General features: G+C 41.2%; 2 protein-coding genes across 6 annotated transcripts in view; one reads left to right on the forward strand and one right to left on the reverse strand.

Annotated features, from left to right (window-relative positions):
* slc6a6a (solute carrier family 6 member 6a) overlaps positions 1-4564 on the forward strand; it is a 27257-nt gene extending 22693 nt beyond the window's left edge. For all 3 annotated transcript variants that reach the window (XM_060882452.1, XM_060882453.1, XM_060882454.1), the window contains 2 exons: positions 77-247; positions 1172-4564. In XM_060882452.1, the coding sequence (XP_060738435.1) occupies positions 77-247; positions 1172-1324 (324 nt within the window). In that variant the 3' untranslated portion in view covers positions 1325-4564. The remainder of the gene's footprint in view (positions 1-76; positions 248-1171) is intronic.
* A 3795-nt stretch (positions 4565-8359) lies between these two features.
* grip2a (glutamate receptor interacting protein 2a) overlaps positions 8360-22500 on the reverse strand; it is a 36237-nt gene continuing 22096 nt past the window's right edge. For 2 of the 3 annotated variants that reach the window (XM_060882328.1, XM_060882330.1), the window contains exons 10-24: positions 21179-21307; positions 20846-21010; positions 19789-19972; positions 19056-19201; positions 18479-18559; positions 18284-18347; positions 18012-18157; positions 17145-17289; positions 16443-16582; positions 15466-15657; positions 14577-14727; positions 11141-11255; positions 10636-10803; positions 10100-10246; positions 8360-9398 (exon numbers count right to left, since the gene is read on the reverse strand). In XM_060882328.1, the coding sequence (XP_060738311.1) occupies positions 9165-9398; positions 10100-10246; positions 10636-10803; positions 11141-11255; positions 14577-14727; positions 15466-15657; positions 16443-16582; positions 17145-17289; positions 18012-18157; positions 18284-18347; positions 18479-18559; positions 19056-19201; positions 19789-19972; positions 20846-21010; positions 21179-21307 (2207 nt within the window). In that variant the 3' untranslated portion in view covers positions 8360-9164. The other variant, XM_060882331.1, reaches the window with a different exon arrangement.

Consider the following 22500-nt stretch of genomic DNA (forward strand, 5'->3'; position numbering starts at 1 on the left):
AGAGAGAGAGAGAGAGAGGTATTTAAAGAGGTTGAAGTGTGTCATGGATCATTCACCATTCTCCTTCCTGTTGCAGGGCTGTTTCGTGTTTTCGCTGGTTAAATACAAACCCCTCACTTATAACAAAGTGTACGAGTATCCTGATTGGTCCATCGGAATTGGTTGGTGTCTGGCACTGGCCTCCATGATTTGCATCCCCATGGTGGTGGTGGTGAAAATCATCCAATCTGATGGCTCGCTGATTGAGGTGAGTTCCTGTAGACGGTTAGTAAGGAATGAAATGCTTTGCTGGTGTGCTGGTAGAGGAAAGTAATCAACAACAGGATGCGTGTGTTTTAAGGACTTCTAAACAATTGCACTGCATAATTGGTCTCTATCTATAAGTTCAGAGACCTTGAATCACATTCTGCTTTTTCAAGATTATTTTATCGTCACTATACTGAGTAGAAATGAAAGCAGTCCTTAGAGTACAATTCATTTAGAAAGTGGTGCAAGCTACAATTAAGAATTGAGCGAAAAATAAAAAAATAAAAACAATTGCAGGCAAGACGACAGAAAATAAATAAGTCAGTAAATATTTAGATAGGGGGCACGGTGGCTTAGTGGTTAGCACGTTTGCCTCACACCTCCAGGGTTGGGGGTTCGATTCCCGCCTCCGCCTTGTGTGTGTGGAGTTTGCATGTTCTCCCCGTGCCTCGGGGGTTTCCTCCGGGTACTCCGGTTTCCTCCCCCGGTCCAAAGACATGCATGGTAGGTTGATTGGCATCTCTGGAAAAATTGTCCGTAGTGTGTGATTGCGTGAGTGAATGAGAGTGTGTGTGTGCCCTGCGATGGGTTGGCACTCCGTCCAGGGTGTATCCTGCCTTGATGCCCGATGAAGCCTGAGGCTCCCCGTGACCCGAGGTAGTTTGCATAAGCGGTAGAAAATGACTGAATGAATGAATGAATTTTTCTATAGATAGAAATGTTATTGCACAATAGTCATGCGTAGTGTTTTGTGTATAAAAGAGGGTATTAAAGTGTAACAGAATGTAAACATACTGAGTGATTAAATATATATAAATAAACACACACTGAGATTTCCTTCACATGACCCATGTTACGTATCGTACGACTCTGACTTGTCGTTAATGTTGTGTGTGTGTGTGTGTGTGTGTGTGTGTTCGTGTAGCGGATCAAAGCCGTGGCGGCGCCGGTGAAAGGAGCAAGCTCTCGTCCGAAAGAGTGCGTCCTGAAGAACAGTGAGCTGCTCCACCCGCTCGACCCTAACGGCACTTACGCCCTCACCAGACACACCCACACCATCGTAGAAACTACAATGTGAGACTCTCTATGAGAGAAGCGTGTTCCCTCACCTCCTCCTCTTTTCTCTCCTTCACTCTGATCAGACTGCTTCATAGTGTGTTCTAGTCGTATTTTTACACGGGGAGGTCGGAAATAATCATTTACACTCCCAATACTATCCTTTGCTGTTTAGGAAATTTTCTAATCATTATTATCTTCATCATCATCATCATTATTATTATTATTATTATTATTATTGTGGTATTGTTGTTATTATGAGATCACTGTAATCGTTGCTAGTAACGCTAAGATTTGTTGAGGTTGAGGTGAGAGAGACGCCGCCTCGTCCTAGGAACTGTGAAAGTTGTTTAGGAGGACGTTTGAGCCTTTTATTTAAAAAGAGAAATAACAAAGACAGCGGCGAAGTAAAAGTGGATTGATTTTTTTTTTTAGCTCCACTAATCAGCAGGTGTATAAGTGACAGTTTGTGGCAGTGACCCTTATTGTACAGTGAGGTTTCCTGTACAGCGTTCTTCGTCTTGATGAAGCTGAATGTACCTCCGCATTGTGCGGAAGCTCTGCACTGCTTACACACACACACACGCACAGATATTTGATTTATTGGAGAGGGTTACGTCCTCAAGTGTGTGCACATTTTTCCCAGTGGTGCCCTTTTTAAAACCCTTTGTGCACTTTAGTAATCACTGCCAGATCACACACACATACACATACACACACACACACACACACACACACACACACACACACACACACAAACACAGTATATATACACACACACAGCCATCGTGTTGCTCTAATAACGTAGGCAGCTGTGCTTTTTATATATGCTAAGTATCTCATGCTGCTCTTCTCATTTAAGAGAGGAGATTTAAAATCGATTTCTTTTTTTAATTAGAAAAAAAAAAAAAAAAATTCAGGGTTGCCTGATCATCCTACTGCTGAGTCCGAGGGTAAATTGTTTACCCGTAGTCCAGCAATAACCGTCCCTCCTTTTAATGCCTTTCAGAAAGCAAGACACCTTTTCATCCGATTCATTTGTTTGTTCGTTGTTCTTTCTCCTTGCCGTTTGTTCACAAAGAAAACTCCGGATTTACTCCAGACAGCCTCGTGTCCTGTGTAATTATCACGCACTGCCAGTCAAAAACCTAGAAAATGCCTCTGTCTGAGTTTCAACGCAATTTAATTGTAGTTATACCCTGTTCATGAAAATCCTCATTTCTGATTGGCTGGAACAGTCAATGATACAATGAAGTTCATTAATAAAGCTCCAGAACATCTCCACTGGAACACGTTCTACTAAAAGATTTGTATTACCTAATTTTGTCTGTACTGCTGCTGATGATGATGATGATGATGGTGATGATGATGGCAAAGTCCACATGTTCAGTTCATCTTCTACAAACGGTTCAGAATGAGGTCGTGTGGATGGAGCAGGAGACTCTTCATCCTAGGAGAGAGAAGTGTTAATGGTGGTCAGTCAGATAAAAGGACTGGAATAGCATGTGTCATCCCAAGAGGTGGCTTTTAATTCAGTGTGTCAGCGTATGAAAGTTTTTAGAGCTATTAAGAACTTTAAATATGTAAATTTTTATTTATGTGTATTTCTTTCTAACTCTCGTCTTGGTATCTGACTACAAAGATTTAACAATCAGGTAGATTAACAAATGGAGAAGTAATAAACACACTGTACCACATAAGAAAGAAAGAAAGAAAGAAAGAAAGAAAGAAAGAAGGGGGAAGGGAGGGAGGAAGGAGGAGAGAGAGAGAGAGAGAGTGTAAGGAAGGAAGGAAGAAAGAAAGAAAGGGAGGGAGGGATGGAGGGAGGAAGGAGGAGAGAGAGAGTGGCAGAGTGTAATGAAGGAACAAAGAAGAGAGGGGGAGGAAGAGAGGGAGAGGCAGAGTATAAGAAAGAAAGAAAGAAAGAAAGAAAGAAAAAAAGAAAGGGAGGGAGGAAGAGAGAGTGGGGAGAGAAAGAAAGAAAGAAAGAAAGAAAGAAAGAAAGAAAGAAAGAAAGAAAGAAAGAAAGAAAGAGAAAGGGAGGGAGGAAGAGAGAGTGGGGAGAGAAAGAAAGAAAGAAAGAAAGAAAGAAAGAGAAAGAAAGAAAGAAAGAAAGAAAGAAAAAGCATGTTACAGCTAATCTGAATGTCACTTTGATTAAGGTGTTAAATAGATGGATATAAACCTGAACAGTTTCATCATCATCATCATCATCATCAAAGTCCAGTCAAGTCAAGAAGCTTTTATTATCATTTCAGCCATACTGTATATAGCTGACACAGTGCACAGTGAAATGAAGAGTTTCTCCAGGACCATGGAGCTACACAGAACAACACAGAGCTAAGTCCAAGCCACAAAAAAGTGCAACATGTGCAGAGTAAAGACAAACAATACCAAACACTACAAGACCAATACACAAAATACACAGGATACACAGGATAGTGCTGACCAGTGTGCATACTGTATATTATAAAGTACATTATCACGACAGAGACAAGCTTGCAAACACTCCGAGAAAACAACACAAAAGTGTTTCATTAACCTAACAACAAGAAATCCAGCCAAAAATACAGAAGTGAGTGAATTCATCTCTGATTATTTCCCTGTTGATGATCAGTCGAGACAATCGAGAGACGACGTTTGAGGCTCGGGTTTAAATTTTTCCCTCAGGCGATTAAACAGAATTTTTTTCCAACTCATTGTGAACTAAGAATTTGGCCAAAAAAAAAAGTAATTAATGTCATATTTCCATCAGTTGAATTATATTTTATATATCAGGTGTTCAGGAGTCTTTGACTGGCAGTGAACACGCTCACGAGTATTCCTTCTCCCATCATCTTTGCCTTTTCGAATCAGCCATTTTCTATGGTGCAAAATCGTGAACCTTCAGTGATTCGCCTCGATTTTTTTCTGAACGTATTCATACATTTCTATCTAAACGTTAGCCTAAACTTGCAGTGTGCAATATCTGTAAACAAGTGGTTTTGTCTGTTTTTTATTATTATTATTATTATTATTATTATTATTATTATTATTATTGTTATTATCATTTTCAGCTCGATACATGTAATAAAATGAACAATTTAAACCAGCGTTTAAAAAAAAAACAAAAAAAAAACATTCAAACAAATACAATATACTGTAACTGGATTTGATTCAATAAACCGAAACATTTTGTGTAACCAAAGTAGCTTTGTTATGAACTTGTTTCGAGATGCATATTGCATCATTTAGATATTAAATAAAAAGTTTTTTTCCTCTGGGAACAATTGTCTGGGATTATTATTATTATTATTATTATTATTATTATTGTTATTCATTAATTCATTTTCTACCGCTTATCCGAACTACCTCGGGTCACGGGGAGCCTGTGCCTATCTCAGGCGTCATCGGGCATCAAGGCAGGATACACCCTGGACGGAGTGCCAACCCATCGCAGGGCACTCACACACGCGCAATCACACACTAAGGACAATTTTCCAGAGATGCCAATCAACCTACCATGCATGTCTTTGGACCGGGGGAGGAAACCGGAGTACCTGGAGGAAACCCCCGAGGCACGGGGAGAACATGCAAACTCCACACACACAAGGCGGAGGCGGGAATCGAACCCCGACCCTGGAGGTGTCCCCCATTATTATTATTATTATTATTATTATTATTATTATTATTATTATTATTGCTGTAATCTTTTCTAACAATGTTAAAGAAAAGGCTTGATGTTTTACTCCTTACAAACCTCAAATATCTCTACATTTCTCTGTCATCGTATATTAATATATTTTATATAAGTTTCAGTTTAAAAAGTCCCTCCAGGATTTCACACGGTTTTGGTGTGATGATTGCTGCCAAAAATGTTCGGTCGGCTAGTTTTAATCATCAGAGATACTGTCATGCTAGCTAGCTTGTGAGAGATTAGCGATAAAGCGGATGTGAGTTATTGTTGCTAACCTCAGCTTAGTGTTTCCCCATGAAGTGCTAATTCTGTTTGATTTTTTTTTTTAAAGAAACAATCAAACAAGAAAGAAACTTGAAAACATTTTCAAGTTTTCTCATTTACCTGAATAAAGAGTTTGAAGCTTGAAACTTTAATGACTAATCGCGCTACCATTTCAGTTTAGTTGTTGCTTTTATTTAAGGTGATGAGGAAATGACGATCTGAAGGTTATCGGTCCTTTTTAAGGGTCCGACACTGGCTCTGTAACAGTCTTGGGTTTTTAATTTGAAATGGTCGCAGTCACGCTGTCTACAACATACATATTAGTCATTAAGAAACGAGTTTAGAGTTTAGTTTAGCGGCTGTGGTAGGCTCTAGCCTAGTGGTTAAGGTGTTGGGCTACTAATCAGAAGGTTGTTTGATCGATCCCATGTCCGTCAACCTGCCATTGTTAGGCCCCTGAGCAAGGCCCTTTGTCCTCAATTGCTCAGCTGTATTTAAAAAAAAGAGATAATGTAAGTCACTCTGGATAAAGGTGTCTGCCAAATGCTGTGAGTTTAAATGACGTTTTCAGCAATTTTGTTGAGAAACATAACATTTATTATGTAAATGTCTTTTTTTTTTTTTTTTACTAAAATCTAACTGACTTTCAGTGGTTTTATCGAAGATTGATGGGAAAACATTACAGAAAAGACCATAAGCAAATCCTTATTTATTTTTTATTAAACATCTACTTGTAACTCTAGTACATGAACATCCATTCACTCATCTTCAGTATGGAGGTGTGGTGAAGTCTATACCAGGAATAACAAAGGTAAAGTGGGAATAAAACCAGCATGTAAAGTCAGTTCATCACAGGATGTCTCTCAGACACACACACACACACACTCACACACACACACACACATGCACGCACATTCACACTTATAGAGAATTTATAGAGTTGTCAATCCATCTAATGGCATGTTTTCTGAAGGTGGAAGGAGATCAGAGAACCTGGAGGAAGCCCGTATGGAGAATACGAGAATATGAACCGCTTCACAGACAGTAACATAAGCTCTAAATAGATCTAGAGACCCTGCAGCTAGAACTGTCTAGAAATTATTCAGAAAATATTAAATACAGCTCTTATTACAAAGTTTGCTGGCTTTTCTACTAGGAGCTTTTAAACTTCAGTTCAATCCCACTGCAGCCCTGGTACATGAACTCTTAGATTGAGGTTCCCTTCTGAGTCTGGTTCCTCTCAAGGTTTCTTCCTCATAGCATCTCAGGGAGTTTTTCCTTGTCATCGTCGCCTCCGGCTTGCTCATTAGGAATAGATGTTAAAGATATATAGTATTTTCAACTAATATTCTCACTCACTCTCACTCGTTTTCTACCGCTTATCCGAACTACCTCGGGTCACAGGGAGCCTGTGCCTATCTCAGGCGTCATCGGGCATCAAGGCAGGATACACCCTGGACGGAGTGCCAACCCATCACAGGGCACACACACACTCTCATTCACTCACGCAATCACACACTACGGACAATTTTCCAGAGATGCCAGTCAACCTACCATGTATGTCTTTGGACCGGGGGAGGAAACCGGAGTACCCGGAGGAAACCCCCGAGGCACGGGGAGAACATGCAAACTCCACACACACAAGGCGGAGGCGGGAATCGAACCCCCAACCTTGGAGGTGTGAGGCGAACGTGCTAACCACTAAGCCACCGTGCCCCCCTCAACTAATATTTTTAAAATTAATTTTAAACTTTAAATGTATTTATTTTTTTATTATATTTTTTTCTTTCTGTACTACTGTGTTGTGCTATACAAATAAATTGAATTGAAAAAAATTGAATTGAACTCAGTGAGCATTTCAGTTGAATTGTCAGTGTAGGGCGCAGGGTTATGACGGCACGTCGGCCTAATTGAGCTAACGCTGACAAACATGTCAGCGCTCCTGGGTCCCGGTCCCGGAGGCTGCCTCGGGTCGTTACCTAAATGACTCAGGTGCATAGGAGCGCTCCAATTAAAACTTATGAAGGAAAATGAAGGTTAAGAATACATGCGAAGCTGAGAGAGAGAGAGAGAGAGAGAGAGAGAGAGAGAAGAACTTCAGGGTCAACAGGATTGAAAGGTACACTGAAAGGTTGTAGTGAAAAGAAAAAAATCCAAAGTTTCTCTCTTTGTTAAACTGCCTGTCTTGAGGTTAGTACGGGTTTGAAAGAGCAGCTCATACTGAGAGTAGTGAGAGATGAATGTCGTTATTGGGCAAAAATGCATTTAATAAAGGCTGAGAAGATTCATTTGGCATTTGGGGGGAAAAAAGGGTTTTCTGCATTATCTACATCGCTACATGTAGATAATGCAGAAAACGCTGTAGCTGTGTTTGCAGTTATGTGATTTTACCAAATATTAAATATTAAATATTACCAAATATTAACCCAGAGGCTTCAACTCAGCTTATCCACCATTGACTTTTTTAAATTTTTGTCGTGCTAAAAAACATTTGCCAACTTAAGATAAAAAAATTCAACTAGTTAATATTAACTCAGGGAGCACGGTGGCTTAGAGGTTAGCACGTTCGCCTCACACCTCCAGGGTTGGGGGTTCGATTCCTGCCTCCGCCTTGTGTGTGTGGAGTTTGCATGTTCTCCCCGTGCCTCAGGGGTTTCCTCCGGGTACTCCGGTTTCCTCCCCCGGTCCAAAGACATGCATGGTAGGTTGATTGGCATCTCTGGAAAATTGTCCCTAGTGTGTGAGTGAATGAGAGTGCGTGAGTGAATGAGAGTGTGTGTGTGTGCCCTGCAATGGGTTGGCACTCCATCCACGGTGTATCCTGCCTTGATGCCCAATGACGCCTGAGATAGGCACAGGCTCCCCGTGACCCGAGGTAGTTCGGATAAGCGGTAGAAAATGAATGAATGAACATTAACTCATTGTATATAATGTAAATGATTGTGGTCATTACCTTTTTGCCCTAATCTCACTAACGTTATAAAATTTAAATCTTACACAGTGATTAACCTTCGTTCAGTCTTCAGCCTGAAATTACGGAGAGACATTTCTGATATCTAGCATCAATAAAACACGGTGGTTTATATTTATTTATTTTGCTTTAAAAAAAAAAAAAGAAAAAGAAAGAATCTTTTGCATCCAATAATAAAAGCGCTCATTTACATATAGACGTTATCCGTTATCGGTTATTACACTCAGACACGTGTCACATAGTGTAGAGCAGGAAAGGAATGTGGGTTAAAACAATGACCACTTTTTTTTTTTTTAAAAGAAGTACAGTTAAAATCCGATCTCACACATGATCAGACTCATCACATGTTACTCAGGTATAAAATAAGCAGACGTGATCAAAGCCTTGGTTTCTCACTAGAAAACACAGACAGGCTAAAAACAGGATCGAAAGATATACAGAAATCGGTTTTACACACACGTTGAATCTCCATCTCAAATCATTTGCTCATTAAAAAAAATAATTCAGAGTGTAGGCAGGACATTTTTTTTGGTGGTGGTGGGTGGGTGGGTGTGTGGGTGGGGGGGGTGATCTGCTAATAATTGGTCTCTGAACATTCAAGGTGAGTGAGTGTGAATATTCCTGCTTTCATTTTGTTTGTGCATCATAGTTTTTATAAACATGAGTGTGTGTGTGTGTGTGTGTGTGTGTGTGTGTGTGTGCATGCAGGTGTGTGAACCTAAACCAGTGAGGGAACTGAAAATTATCTAAAATTAAACTGGACACAGACAAAAAGTACAGAGTGTACAAGTGAATATGGAGATCAACTTAAATTATTTTTTAAAAGTGTTGCCATGGAAACAAAACCTGCGTGTGGCAAAAAGTGATGTGGGAAAGTGGTTTAAATTGTGTGTGTGTGTGTGTGTGTGAGTAAGAGAGAGAGAGAGAGAGACAGACACAGACTCCTTTCTTCTACAGTAACCCGCCGCTCAGTGGAACCATCTCAGGCCTGAGGTAGGCCTTTTTCGAGCTGCGGACAGAGACAGTAGGAAGTGCGTCAGAGGAGTCCTGACTGTCTTCAGGGGACCACTGAGGTGTCTTTGTGACAGGGTTCCTACTGATAACAAGCTGCAGCTTATCTCCCGACTCGGCAATCAGAGGCACGGCTAAACAGCAGTCAAAGTCCCGCGTGCGCACGTGACTCACCTGAGATACAGAGACACAGAGGATGTGTTCAGACATGCAGCTCAAATACGATTATTTCACCATACGAGTAGGAAAGAACTTCTGTAGTCGGAAGTGTTTTAGATTTCTCAGCATGTGACTTGATCAAAGAATAAGTAAATTTTAAAATTTTAAAAGAACGACATAAATCAGACGAACGTCAGGGAACGACAAGACATTACAGTGGAACGTTTCCTTAGATTTCTTTTAAAAGGTCAGGGTTTTTTTTTTTTTACTGGTGTCCTGAAACATGATTCGTCATGATCTATAAATCAAATATGATCCGAAATGTCCATCACAGTGGTAGCTGTAGCTCAGGAGGTTATGGCTCTGGGTTGTCGGGTGGAAGTTCGAACCCCTGCACTGCCGAGCTGCCACTGTTGGACACCTCAGAAAGGCCATCGACCCTCTCTACTACTTCATGACCATGACCCTGTGCTCAGACCCTAATCCTGGGATATGTGAAGATAGCTGTAGTGTAGTGTAATGTAGTGTATATGTGACAATAATAAAGGCTTCATCTTCTAGTCATGTAGCTACAGTAATATCCACATTCCCTGCAGTACACCAGCATAGTTACTACTGTATAAAAAGAAACATGCAACACCACGACTAACAAAAAGCAAACTGTTATCCTAAATCCTACACCGCTGAGTATCCTGAGAAGACAGGAGATCGTTTACCTGAAGGATTCGGTCGTATGGCTGTAAACCCGCCCGATCTGCAGGACCGTCCGGACGGATCATATTGACATACACACCCTTCTCCAACAAGCCATCAGACACACTGAAGCCAAAATCCCTGCTGTCTTCATCCTTCAACACACAGATCTGAGAGAGAGAGAGAGAGAGAGAGAGAGAGAGAGAGAGAGAGAGAGATTCATTCATTTCACAACCCAATAACAAAGGTGATTTCATCAACTCCTCAGTATTAGGAAGATCTCATGCTGAGATAAATATTTTGTCAAGAGAGTCTGTATTTAAAAATTCTAAAGTGCATCCATCAATTCAGAACTTTGGAGGCGGGGCTTCAGAGATGCAAAAGTAACAAGTGATGCGATGCTGATGCTCATCAAGTCTGTGTTATGCCACTAAGATATTTATCAAAGATTTAGTTTGACTCATCGGTTCCATCAGGCTTCTAGCTCATTTGTTTTTTTTTCCAGTGGTGTCGCTTTGCACCAGGTGTGAGGATAAATCAGAGATCGAGTCATTTCTACCTTATGCAGCTCTAACGGCACGGCGGTGGTGCTCGTATCGTTTAGCTCTGTATCTGTGCTGCAGTCCCAGCACTGCTTCAGCTCCAAGGGTGGAAGTTTGATTTCACCGTCGTTACAGACCTCGCTCTCGTCCCCCAAACTCAGCGTGCTGCCCGACATCATGGTGGCCTTCACGTTCGAATTAGGAAAATAAATATATGTATTAGAAAAATAATTATATTGTTACATTCATCTATATATTTTTCAAAATTGATATTTAAAAATATGATTTATAATATTTAATATTTAAAAACTATTTATAAAATGCCAATATTTTTCAACAAATATTTCAAAAAGTCAACCATCAACGTGACTTTATTTTATTTCTTTTTTATAAAGAGCTACATTTTAAATGAATATTATTTGCTAAGCTGTTATTAATTATTTAAGGGCTATTGCTCTGAAATTGTTTCTCAGTGTAAATAAAAGCAGTTCAGAAATATTAGTAGCATCTCCACGTATTTACCTCCAGCTCTCTGAGGATCTCTGATTGGCCGCACGTCTCCAAATCCTGCATTGCTTGCGACCAATAGGTCTCCTGAGTGTCGGTGTTGCCACGGCAACGCATGGGGCTAACGGATCTGCGTCAATGCAAAGCATCCTGGGTAATGCAAGTCCTGGAGTTTTTCATCCCCCCCTCCCCCCCCTCTCTCTGTCTGTCGGTCTCTCTCTCTCTCTCTCTGTGTCTCTCTCTCTCTGGCACCCTCTACTGTAAAGCTGCTTTAAAATCTCCAAAACACTAATACCACATGCATTGGTAAGATATCAATATATAAAAGAGTCACACACACATACACACACACACACACACACACACACAGAGCTGAAGCCGTCACAGCCTTTTGAGACATGGCCGGTGTTTTGAAAAACAGAAGCAATAGAAAAGGTTGATGCCGGAGAGCCGAGTGTGATTAGTAAGGCGGATGAAGGACAGAACACCTGAGAAAGAGAGAAAGCAAAAAAAAAAAGCAATGGAGAAAAGATTGTTTTTCTGTGCCACATACTAGTCAATAATCATATTCACATCCTCTGGCACAGAAAACAAAATGAGAAAAATGAAAAACAGAGGCTACAATTTTCCACTAACCCAAAGAGATTCAGATAAAACATGAACATAGCAACATGATCAGATGTTTCTATTCACAATATGCAACATGAATGTTTTTTTTTTTTTTTTTTTTTTTTTAATTCAAGCCGCCAGCAAAACAACGTAGAGGCTTATTTATCATTTATAGAGGTAGTCGTATATTTACGGAAAATATTTGGGGGATAAAAAGATGTCCTTTGTTTGTGGGTTCGGTGCAAATCCAAAAAACGCAAACCTCAGACACAAAACACATCTTGGCTGATTTCGGAGTAAGTGGAAAATTGTACACATTTGTTTTGGTGCCAAAATAATCACTTAATGATCAGGTCCACCATGTGCTACATTCCCTCAGGCTCAAACATGTTAGAAAGTGATTATGGTTAAGGTTAAAGTGCTGGGCTATGACCCAGAAAAGTCATGAGTTCAAATCCCATGCACCACAAAACCTTCACTGTAAAAACTCTAAAAGCTCAATTGCAACCTGTCTTAGGTGGTAAAGTTTAAATGAAAAAAAAAAGCATTTGGAAAAGATGTATTAGCTTCAGGAAGCAGATGCTAATCCTCACCCTTGTTTACTAGTACTGCTTATGTAATAGGTAAAAAAATGGCTAGTATTTATTTACGGATATATGTAATGTCCATAATTTCTGTTCAGCCACACAGTAGTAATGGTAGTAGTGGTAAACCTTTTGTCCCGGTTTTAAACACTTTTATACCCGCATGTGTGTGTTTTCATGTCTGATTGAATACATTTGGGGAACGTGAAAAATTTGATCAAATGCATCAATAACACTTGTTTAGCAGCTGCCACCTTAGACCATGGGCGTAAATTTCATGTAACAGTAAGGGGGGGGACAATAAATATTAAATTTCTCATGAGCAATTTTTGAAGGGGGACACAAATAATACAGTCTAATTGTACTTATAAAGACATGTCCCCACAGTGAAAAACTTTGGAGACCGCGTCATTATGGTTATTTTCAAAGTTTTTCTCAGGTTCAATGACAAAGCAGATCTTTCTTCAAAACTATGTATTGTTTGTGTTGTTTACAGTTAAGCCACCGACATGCAATAAAATATAAACATGACTGTTATTGTGAAAAATATATATATAATAAGTAATGTCTTGTAACAAAATCAATTATTAAATAATCACTTTACACTAAATGCTCTATGTACAAAAACAACAAAGCGGCTTTGGCGTGTTAGTTGCAGTGCACTATGCAACAAGCTATTGTAAACAAACTAACGTTAACTTGATAAGTAATATTTTAATCGCTAATATAGCGGATTCATGGAAAATTACATCTGTAATCGGCATTTTTGCCGTACCTAATTTATGAATGAGTCTGCATCAACTACATTAAAGAGAATCGCTTTATTTAAAGTGAATAAAATCCCCTACTTAATGGAGTTCAACATTAACTGAGCCGTAGCCACACACCTGACTCGTGTGTGCAGAGTAGGTGAGATGAACTGGGAAAGCAGGCAGTGGGTCAAATCACTGTGAGGAAGAGGAGGGGAGGGGGAACTCAACTGTTTATTAATGCATTTTTTGCGTTTGGTTTTTTTTTACAGGATTTACACCCATGTCTTAGACTGTATATACTGGGGGAAGTCATGGCCTAACGGTTAGAGAGTCTGACTCCTAACCCTAAGGTTGTGGGTTCGAGTCTTGGGCTGGCTACGACTGAGGTGCCCTCGAGCAAGGCACTGAACCCCCCCAAATGCTCCCCGGGCGCCGCAGCATAAATGGCTGCCCACTGCTCCAGCTGTGTGTTCACGGTGTGTGTGTGTTCACTGCTGTGTGTGTGTGTGCACTGCCTTCCGGTTAAATTTCGTATTCATTTTAAGACACTGCTGTTTGTCTATAAGGGTCTCCATGGATTGGCTCCATCCTATATCTCTGATCTTCTGTTACAATGTAATTTCTCTAGGGAACTTCGGGCAACTGGTAGTCTTCAGTTGACTGTTCCTAGGACTCGATTGAAATCAAAAGGTGATCGCGCCTTTTCAGGGGCTGCACCACAGTTATGGAACAAGTTACCACCCTATATAAGAACAGCCCCAACATACGCAGATTTTAAGTCTCTTCTTAAAACTTATCTTTTTACTGTTGCGTATGATCATAGTTAAGCTCACTGGTATAACCTTAGTCTATTATCTGTTGTTGTTGCATTTTGTATCTTGTTTTGTATTCTATTATATGCTTAAATTCTGTACAGCACTTTGGCCAACAGCTGTTGTTTTTAAATGTGCTCTATAAATAAAGTTGACTTGACTTGACTTTGGATGGGTTAAACGCAGAGAACAAATTCTGAGTATGGGTCACCGTACGTCACGTCACTTATATACATCAACATGTTTTCTGGATGTGTAGTATGGTGCTAGTCATTGCAAAATTTAAAAAAAATACTGCTACAATAATAAATGAATCTCTTGACTTTTTGTAAAAAAGGAAAAAATAATGATGATCGTCAAGATTTGTACAAAGTTCTTTGAATGAAAATGCTAAAAAGTAAGTGATGGTTTATGATCAACAGTGCTGTGATTTCTAAGAAACCTCAAGCACACTACTTCCCTAAGGGATAAAATAACCAAGTGCTTTTTATTTATGGCTTTGTTAGCTTTAGCAGATGAGAGCCTAAGAGAAAGCAGACAGACCCATACTGTAAATGAGTGTAAGTAATTAACACACACAACAAGGTGAGAGCTGTCTAATGTGGAGGCATCGGAAATATCTTACAGATTTTATAAACTACATTTTAGTAAATGTCAATACTGACTACAAGGAGGAAAAAAAAAGTAATTTTACCCATGGTATTTCCAGTCATCTTCTCCTGATTTCCCATCATGCACTGCAGCACAGTGGGTGTGTTTCCTGGAGGCCAGTGGGCTCTTTTGATTGGTTCGTCTCCACTCATTAGGGTTGATGTTCAGGTCGGATGTCTGATGGATGTAGGCCCCTGGACATGCAGATGGAGAAAAGCAAGACTTTTCAATTTTAAATGACTACAACTGATTACAAATTGGTGTGAAGTAACCGTTATTTCAATGAATTTTTGCTGAATTATTCTTTTTTAAATTTTTTTCCATTTTTAGATTTTTAAAATTTAAGCATAAGCATTTAAGTAGAAAGAAAGAAAGAAAGAAAGAATGCTTATAAAAACGGAATAAATCAAATACATTTCTAAATAAAAGAATTATTTCAAATTTCTAATTTGTTTACAAATATACAAATTGTGTATCTCCATTTTCCCCCTTTTGAATTGCAAATATAACAATTATTATTAAACAGAATTAAAAATGATATTATTCAAGTATAAATGTGTAAAAATTCTAAAAATCAATACCAAGCATTAAACATAATTTGAATGATAACAAAATGAAATATAAGAAATAAAATATAATTTAATTTTTTTTTTTTGTTTAAAACAAAGAAACCCCCACAGCCCGGCATCTCGGCTCATAGCGCAGATTTATTTAAACCTTTTTTTTTAATAATGCTCAATTCAATTTGTTTGTTTACTGGAAAGTACATAAGGTCAATGTAAAACATGTAAATGTGAACTGTAAATAATTTCCTTTCTACAGTTTGTGGTTGAGTTGAATTAAGCATCCAAGAGCTCCTGAGGTACTTATGGGTCAGAGCAATTTTTGAGTTCATTACAAACTTAACACTAAACAGTTAGTTCATCCCTCACCTTGACTCCCATAGCCAGCATCAAGGGCGGAGCCATCCCATGAGTCCATGGCTGAATCCATGCTAGGGGGCGTGGCTAGGTGCTGAAGACCAGAACGTTTACAGCGCCTGAGCGAATCAGAGCTGTCGTCTTCAGCATCACTCAGACAAGATCCCGCCCTCAGTGGGCTGCCCAAGTCTGACTCCATGACAGCTGAGAGAGAGATGAGGACATGAGACCATGAAAGATTCATCAAAATCTCAGTAACACAAACACAGAGAATCTTATACACATTCTCTCTCTCTCTCACACACACAGACACAGAGACTCACACACACACCGACACGGACACCCTGACACACACCCACCCCGACACACACCCACCCCGACACACAGACACACACAGACACACACCCACCCCGACACACACAGACACACACCCACCCCGACACACACAGACACACACCCACCCCGACACACACAGACACACACCCACCCCGACACACACAGACACACACCCACCCCGACACACACAGACACACACCCACCCCGACACACACAGACACACACCCACCCCGACACACACAGACACACACCCACCCCGACACACACCCACCCCGACACACACCCACCCCGACACACACCCACCCCGACACACACCCACCCCGACACACACCCACCCCGACACACACCCACCCCGACACACACCCACCCCGACACACACCCACCCCGACACACACCCACCCCGACACACACCCACCCCGACACACACCCACCCCGACACACACCCACCCCGACACACACCCACCCCGACACACACCCACCCCTACACACACCCACCCCAACACACACCCACCCCAACACACACCCACCCCGACACACACAGACACACACCCACCCCGACACACACAGACACACACCCACCCCGACACACACAGACACACCCACCCCGACACACACAGACACACACCCACCCCGACACACACGCTCACACTCACACTCAGTTCGTTTCTTGATCTTCAGTGTCACAGCATCTCCAGCAGTCTGCAGCAGGTGAATGGCTTCGCTCAGCGGCTTCCCCTTTAGACTCACATGATTGATAGCTAGCACACGGTCACCAACATGAAGAGCCCCGGTTCTGCTCATGCATGCACACACACCCCTCCTTAAGATTTTTTTTTACATGGCAATAACCTTTTTTCTCAGATATTTCGAATCAAGGACTGGCCCAATCAGGAACCAACAGATTTTTAAGTTTTAATTATGTTAATAATTAAATTGAATTATGTTTGAGATGAACATAATTGTCTGAACACGGGTCATAAGATAAGGAGGGTGAGAACACACTAGTTTAGACACCGTTGTACCATTCTCTTTCTCTCACTCTCTCTCACACACACACACACAAATAGGGGCAATTAAAAATAGGGAAAAGTTTTACTGCAGTATCTACAGTATGGACAGAAAAAAGAAATAAACTATGTACAGGAGGAAAATATAGATGGTTGGGATGTCTGCTTTAAAACACACAGTACTGTTTGGTTAACTAGCAAGTCAAAAATCTTGACTTTTATATTAAATCAGCAGCTAATAGAAAAAAGCACATTCCCAGAAAGTATCGAAAGACATACAGAAGGAATATAAATTTACCCCTCAGGCTAATCCTGTACGTGTACATACGCACGCATGTGAACGTGTACCTGTGTGCGAGACCGTTACGGGTCAGGCTGGAGATGAGGATCGGGTTAAAGGGCTCCTCTGTGCCAGAAATGGTGATTCCCAGAGGACCTCCGTGTCTCTTCAGCTCCACAGTGAAAATCACAGAGCCGGAGGACTCGAGCTCATCTGCAGCATACAGACACAGCAAAATCTAAACATCAACAGCTGACAACAACAACAAAAAAAACACCAAACAAACAAACAAGCAAAAAAGAAACACCATGATGCCCTGCAAAAGTATTTGCCCCCTGTCCAGAAGATTGCAAACTACATTGTACACGTTTTCTATCAGTAGAAACTCTGGACATATCAAGTAGCACCATTATTTATTTATTTAAATATGGCATAGCTGTAACTATACATTGAGGAGGTCAAGGTAGTTACACTGAGGGCATTAGTGTAGCAACAAAAAAGGGGGTGAATACTTTTGCAAGGCACTGGAATTAAAGGTGACAAGCGCAATAAGGATGTTGGTCCGCTTTCTAAAACAATTAAAACTGTTTAAATCTTTTCGATGATCTTTAATACAAGAACATTTCTATGATTTGTTGAATGTGTGCCGTAAATGATGAGCCTCATAATATACACGCTTTTATCAGATCTCGCTCTCTCACTCACACTCATTTTCTACCGCTTATCCGAACTACCTCGGGTCACGGGGAGCCTGTGCCTATCTCAGGCGGCATCGGGCATCAAGGCAGGATACACCCTGGACGGAGTGCCAACCCATCGCAGGGCACACACACACTCATTCACTCACTCAATCACACACGAACATGCTAACCACTAAGCCACCGTGCCCCCCAGATCTCACCGGGTGCTGAAAAAATGACTGATGAGACACAAACCCAAGTTGTCCTCATCTTTCTGAATGCGCAGTCTGACCATGTCCTCCGCCTGCTGGAGGACCACCATGGCCTCATCAATTCCACAGTTCTCGAGTTTTACATTGTCTATGCCCAACAATCGATCGCCAGGCTCCAGTGTACCTGTTCTGTGAGCACACACACGCACACATGCCATTCAGTACACATGCATAAAATATAAAATATACTCAGCTCTCCTCATTGGTGTTCATTTACATGACAGACACATGCATGTTGCTTCATGGTGAATGTACCTGTGAGCGATACTCCCTCTCTTTATCTCAGAGATGATCAGAGGCCGGCCCGGCTTCTTGCTGGCTGCGATGTCGTAAAATTAGTGTCAGTGTCATAGAGATCCTTTTAATTAATACAGAAATGGAATAATACGTATATCGGGTAGATCTTGTGTATAATTAAGCCACAGCACCAGCGACTGGTCAAATACTCACCACTGATAGTAATGCCCACCTCCACGCCACGCCTCTTTGGCAGCTTCACATGGAACGTACCGCTGCTTGGGATTACAGACTCTGACAAAGGCAGTACACAAAAATTCTGAATGGTTAATCTATTGATCCTTGGATTAGGAGGAGGGGCTTCTGTACCTGTCAGTCCCAGTAAAAGAGGAGTGGCTTCTGTACCTGTCAGTCCCAGAAAAGGAGTGGCTTAAATGCCTGTAAATCCCAGTAAGGGAGGAATAGCTTCTGTACCTGTCAGTCCCAGAGAAGAAGGCATGATCCCTCTGCTTGTCAGTCTTATAAAAAGGAGGTGTGGCCTCTGTGCCTGTATGTTCCTGGCACCCTAAATCTACTCCCCTAATACTTATTTATATTCAAACGCATATTCAATCACATGGTACAACTTTAGAATGCATGCAGCACATCACCTCAGAGTCATAATAGATGCATAATGTGCATGTTTACTTCTACTGCTTTGTGTGCTTCCCTGCTCTCTATTTTTAACCATGCTGCTAAATTCATCTGTTAAATTTCATTCGTGTTCAGGGCTGCAACATCATTCAGGTACCTGCGACGTCAAACTCGACTTCTAGAGTGACCTGGTTGGACAGAGCTGCGTCTCGGAGAAGTTGATTGGACTCCTCCAGGGTTCCGTCATCAGTTGAGATTCCATTTATAGAGAGGATTCGGTCTCCAACCTGCAGCACTCCACACCTATAAAATCACTCACCGATGAATAACAGGTTCTCTCACAACACAGGTTTATTTCGTAACAAATATTCGTATGTGAAATCATTTATACCACAGCGCCGCTGGATTCTCGATTCTGATTGGTCAGACAATGTTGGTTATGTTCATGGCTTATGTTGCTAACATAACCTTACTTTGTTAGTTTTTAACCAACGTGTACACATTTCCATGTACAGCATCAGCATCATCTCCTTTGTTAATATAATGTGCAGCTCCAATGTCAGCTAATTAGCTCTGTGTGCTGTGCCTTCATTACAGCTCACTTTAAATCTGAAGGCATCTAACATTTAGTGAGCGTCTGCGGAGGAATATGTGTAGCACACAGTAATGAGATTAGATGAAGCATTGTCAATATTTTATGGTCTTGGAACTGAACTAGCAGCTAGCGCACCTTTACACCTGTAAGCTCAAACACAGCATGTCAGGAGATCTTGCTTATCATTAAAGCTACAGACCATCTTATCCATCATTCTTTAATTCTTATATTCTGTAGGTGGTCATGTAGAAGTGCAGGTGTATTTTTCACATACACACAGACACAAAGACGTCACCTTTCAGCAGGTGAGTCTGGCTCTATGAACCGGATGCAGGCGGGTGCAGAAAGAGGCTCAGTCGCAAACACTCCTCCCTGGAGCTGTAGGCCGAAGCCTGTGAGTGGATCTCCTCTCAGCACCACCTCATTATTCTCAACATGCACCACCTGGCCACCAACACCCACCGTGCTGGAGAGAGACACTGAAAAAATGAAGAGGTGAGAGAAAAATAGACGAGTACAGAATGAGAGCCGAGAAAGATGAGAGAAAGACCATCAGGAAAAATGTAAACAACAGACCAGCAAGAGCGAGTGAGAGAGTGAGAGAGAGAGAGAGAGAGAACAGAATGTGATCAGAGAGGCATGAAAAAGGAAACAAAAAGAAAATACAGCAGCAAAAAATAATTAGAGACCAGAGAGAAATTAGATCAGAAAAAGAAAAAAAAGGGGGGGGGGGGGTGGAAAAAGACAAGACAGAAGTGTGATCATCTGAGACGAAGTAAGCGAGAAAGAGGTCAGAGGAGAGAGAGGGAGAGAGAGAGCAAGAGAGAGAGAGAGAGAGATGAGAGAGAGAGAGAGAGAGAGAGAGAGAGAGAGAGAGCAGGAGAGAGAGAGAGAGATGGAGAGAGCAAGAGAAAGAGAGAGAGAGAGAGAGAGAGAGAGAGAGAGAGAGAGAGAGAGAGAGAGAGATGGAGAGAGAGAGAGAGAGAGCAGACAAAACCAAATAAAAAGACAGAATAATTAGAGAAGAAGAGAAAAAGATCAGACCGAAGATAAAAGAGAGAGACAAGAGAGAGATCAGACAGGAAAGAAACAAAAGAGAAAGAAGACAGCAAAGCAGAAAGAAAAACAGTGACCAGAGAGATTAGATAAAATCAGAGAAAGGTATCAGACAAAAAAGGGAAACATTTCAGTGATCAGACACAGACACAGAAAAAGCACAACAGAATTCCTCATTTTAAATCATTCCCTGTAAACATGTTTATTTATTTATTTATTTCCCTGGGGTTAGGTACATGTCCTGATACGTTACACATACTGTACTGAGGATCTGTCACAACCGTATCATTCCTCACATGAGCTCTTGTGCTCTGTTCTCCTGGGTTTCCTCCTGTTGGTGCCGCTGCGTGGGCTCGAGGGGTACGAGGGCAGAGTGCTGCAGGGGTACGAGCTCGGGTACACAGAACCGCCCTTAGCACTTTGAAAGCCTGAAGTCTGAGATGAGCTGCCTGATGCCACAGCTACACAACACAACACAACACAACATACCTTCATCTAACTTATCTAAGAAAGATCTAGATACAGTCAGAAGGTGACACACAAGTGTCGAAGCTACTATTCAGTACGTAATCTGTATTTACATTTCATATGTGCACACACACACACACGCAGCATGATGGGGCACTTACAAGTGCAGTGGGAGTGTGTAGGAGTGGTGTTGCTCCAGGTTAATGGGGCTTTGCTGTGGGTGGGTGCAGCGGCACTGAGGTAGTTCACACCAGAATCCCACTGGCGCTGGCTGCTCCTCTGGATACGCACTACACACACGCAAACACACATGAATACATACACACACACAAAATCATGTCTGTGGATTATCACACATACAGTACACACACAAAATGTTGTCTGTGGTCACCATACATACACACACACACACACACACACACACACACACAATGATGTCTGTGAGCCACCACACACACACAATGATGTCTGTGTCACCACATACACAATGATGTCTGTGTCACCACATACACAATGATGTCTGTCACCACATACACATACACATACACACACACACAATGATGTCTGTCACCACATAAACACACACACACACACAATGATGTCTACTGTATGTCACCACATACACATACAGTACATACACACAATAAGTCTGTGTAACCACATACACACACAATGATGTCTGTCACCACACACACACAATGATGTCTGTGAGTCATCACGCATACACACACACACACACACACAATGATGTCTGTGAGTCATCACACATATACACACACAGACACAAAATCATGTCTGTGAGCCACCACACATACACACAATGATGTCTGTGACTAAAAATACATACACACGCATACAAAATCATGTCTATGAGCCGAAACCACACACACACACACACACACACACACACACACACACAGCTAAAAGACAGACAGAACGATTTTGACAGGAAGAAAGATGATCATTTGGACATAGTCTAAAAAATTCCGGCCAAGGGAAAGGATTCTTTCTAGAAGATTCTCCACACTGCTTCAGGCACATGTTCAGTCTTTCATTTCTCTCTGTCTCTTACATTTACTTGCCAGCTTTGAAAAGGCCGAGAGCATTGGAGGAATATTCATTTTGTAGGACATTTTTCTTTTAAAAAACACGTCTCTGATCTCTTCCACAACAACCAAAACATTGGAGCTGAAAGTTGTTTGTTTGTTTGTGTGTGTGTGAGAGAGAGAGACGTCAATAATAATGCTAAATTAACCACCACCTGCACCACTCGTTAGTTTAGGCCACGCCCATACGGCTAATCGGCTCTTTGGAAGGATTTTTGTAGCCAAGAGCACAAGACGTTTCCATTTGGAGCACAGTAACGCTACGAAATCAGAGCAAAATTATTAGCACCCTTCATTAAAATAATTGTATATAAACAAAAAAATTAATCATTATAAATGTTTCACTCAAAAAAAAAAAAAAGAACTATTTGTTTATT

The sequence above is a fragment of the Tachysurus vachellii genome, chromosome 11 (assembly GCF_030014155.1).
Source record: "Tachysurus vachellii isolate PV-2020 chromosome 11, HZAU_Pvac_v1, whole genome shotgun sequence".
NCBI lineage: Eukaryota > Metazoa > Chordata > Actinopteri > Siluriformes > Bagridae > Tachysurus > Tachysurus vachellii.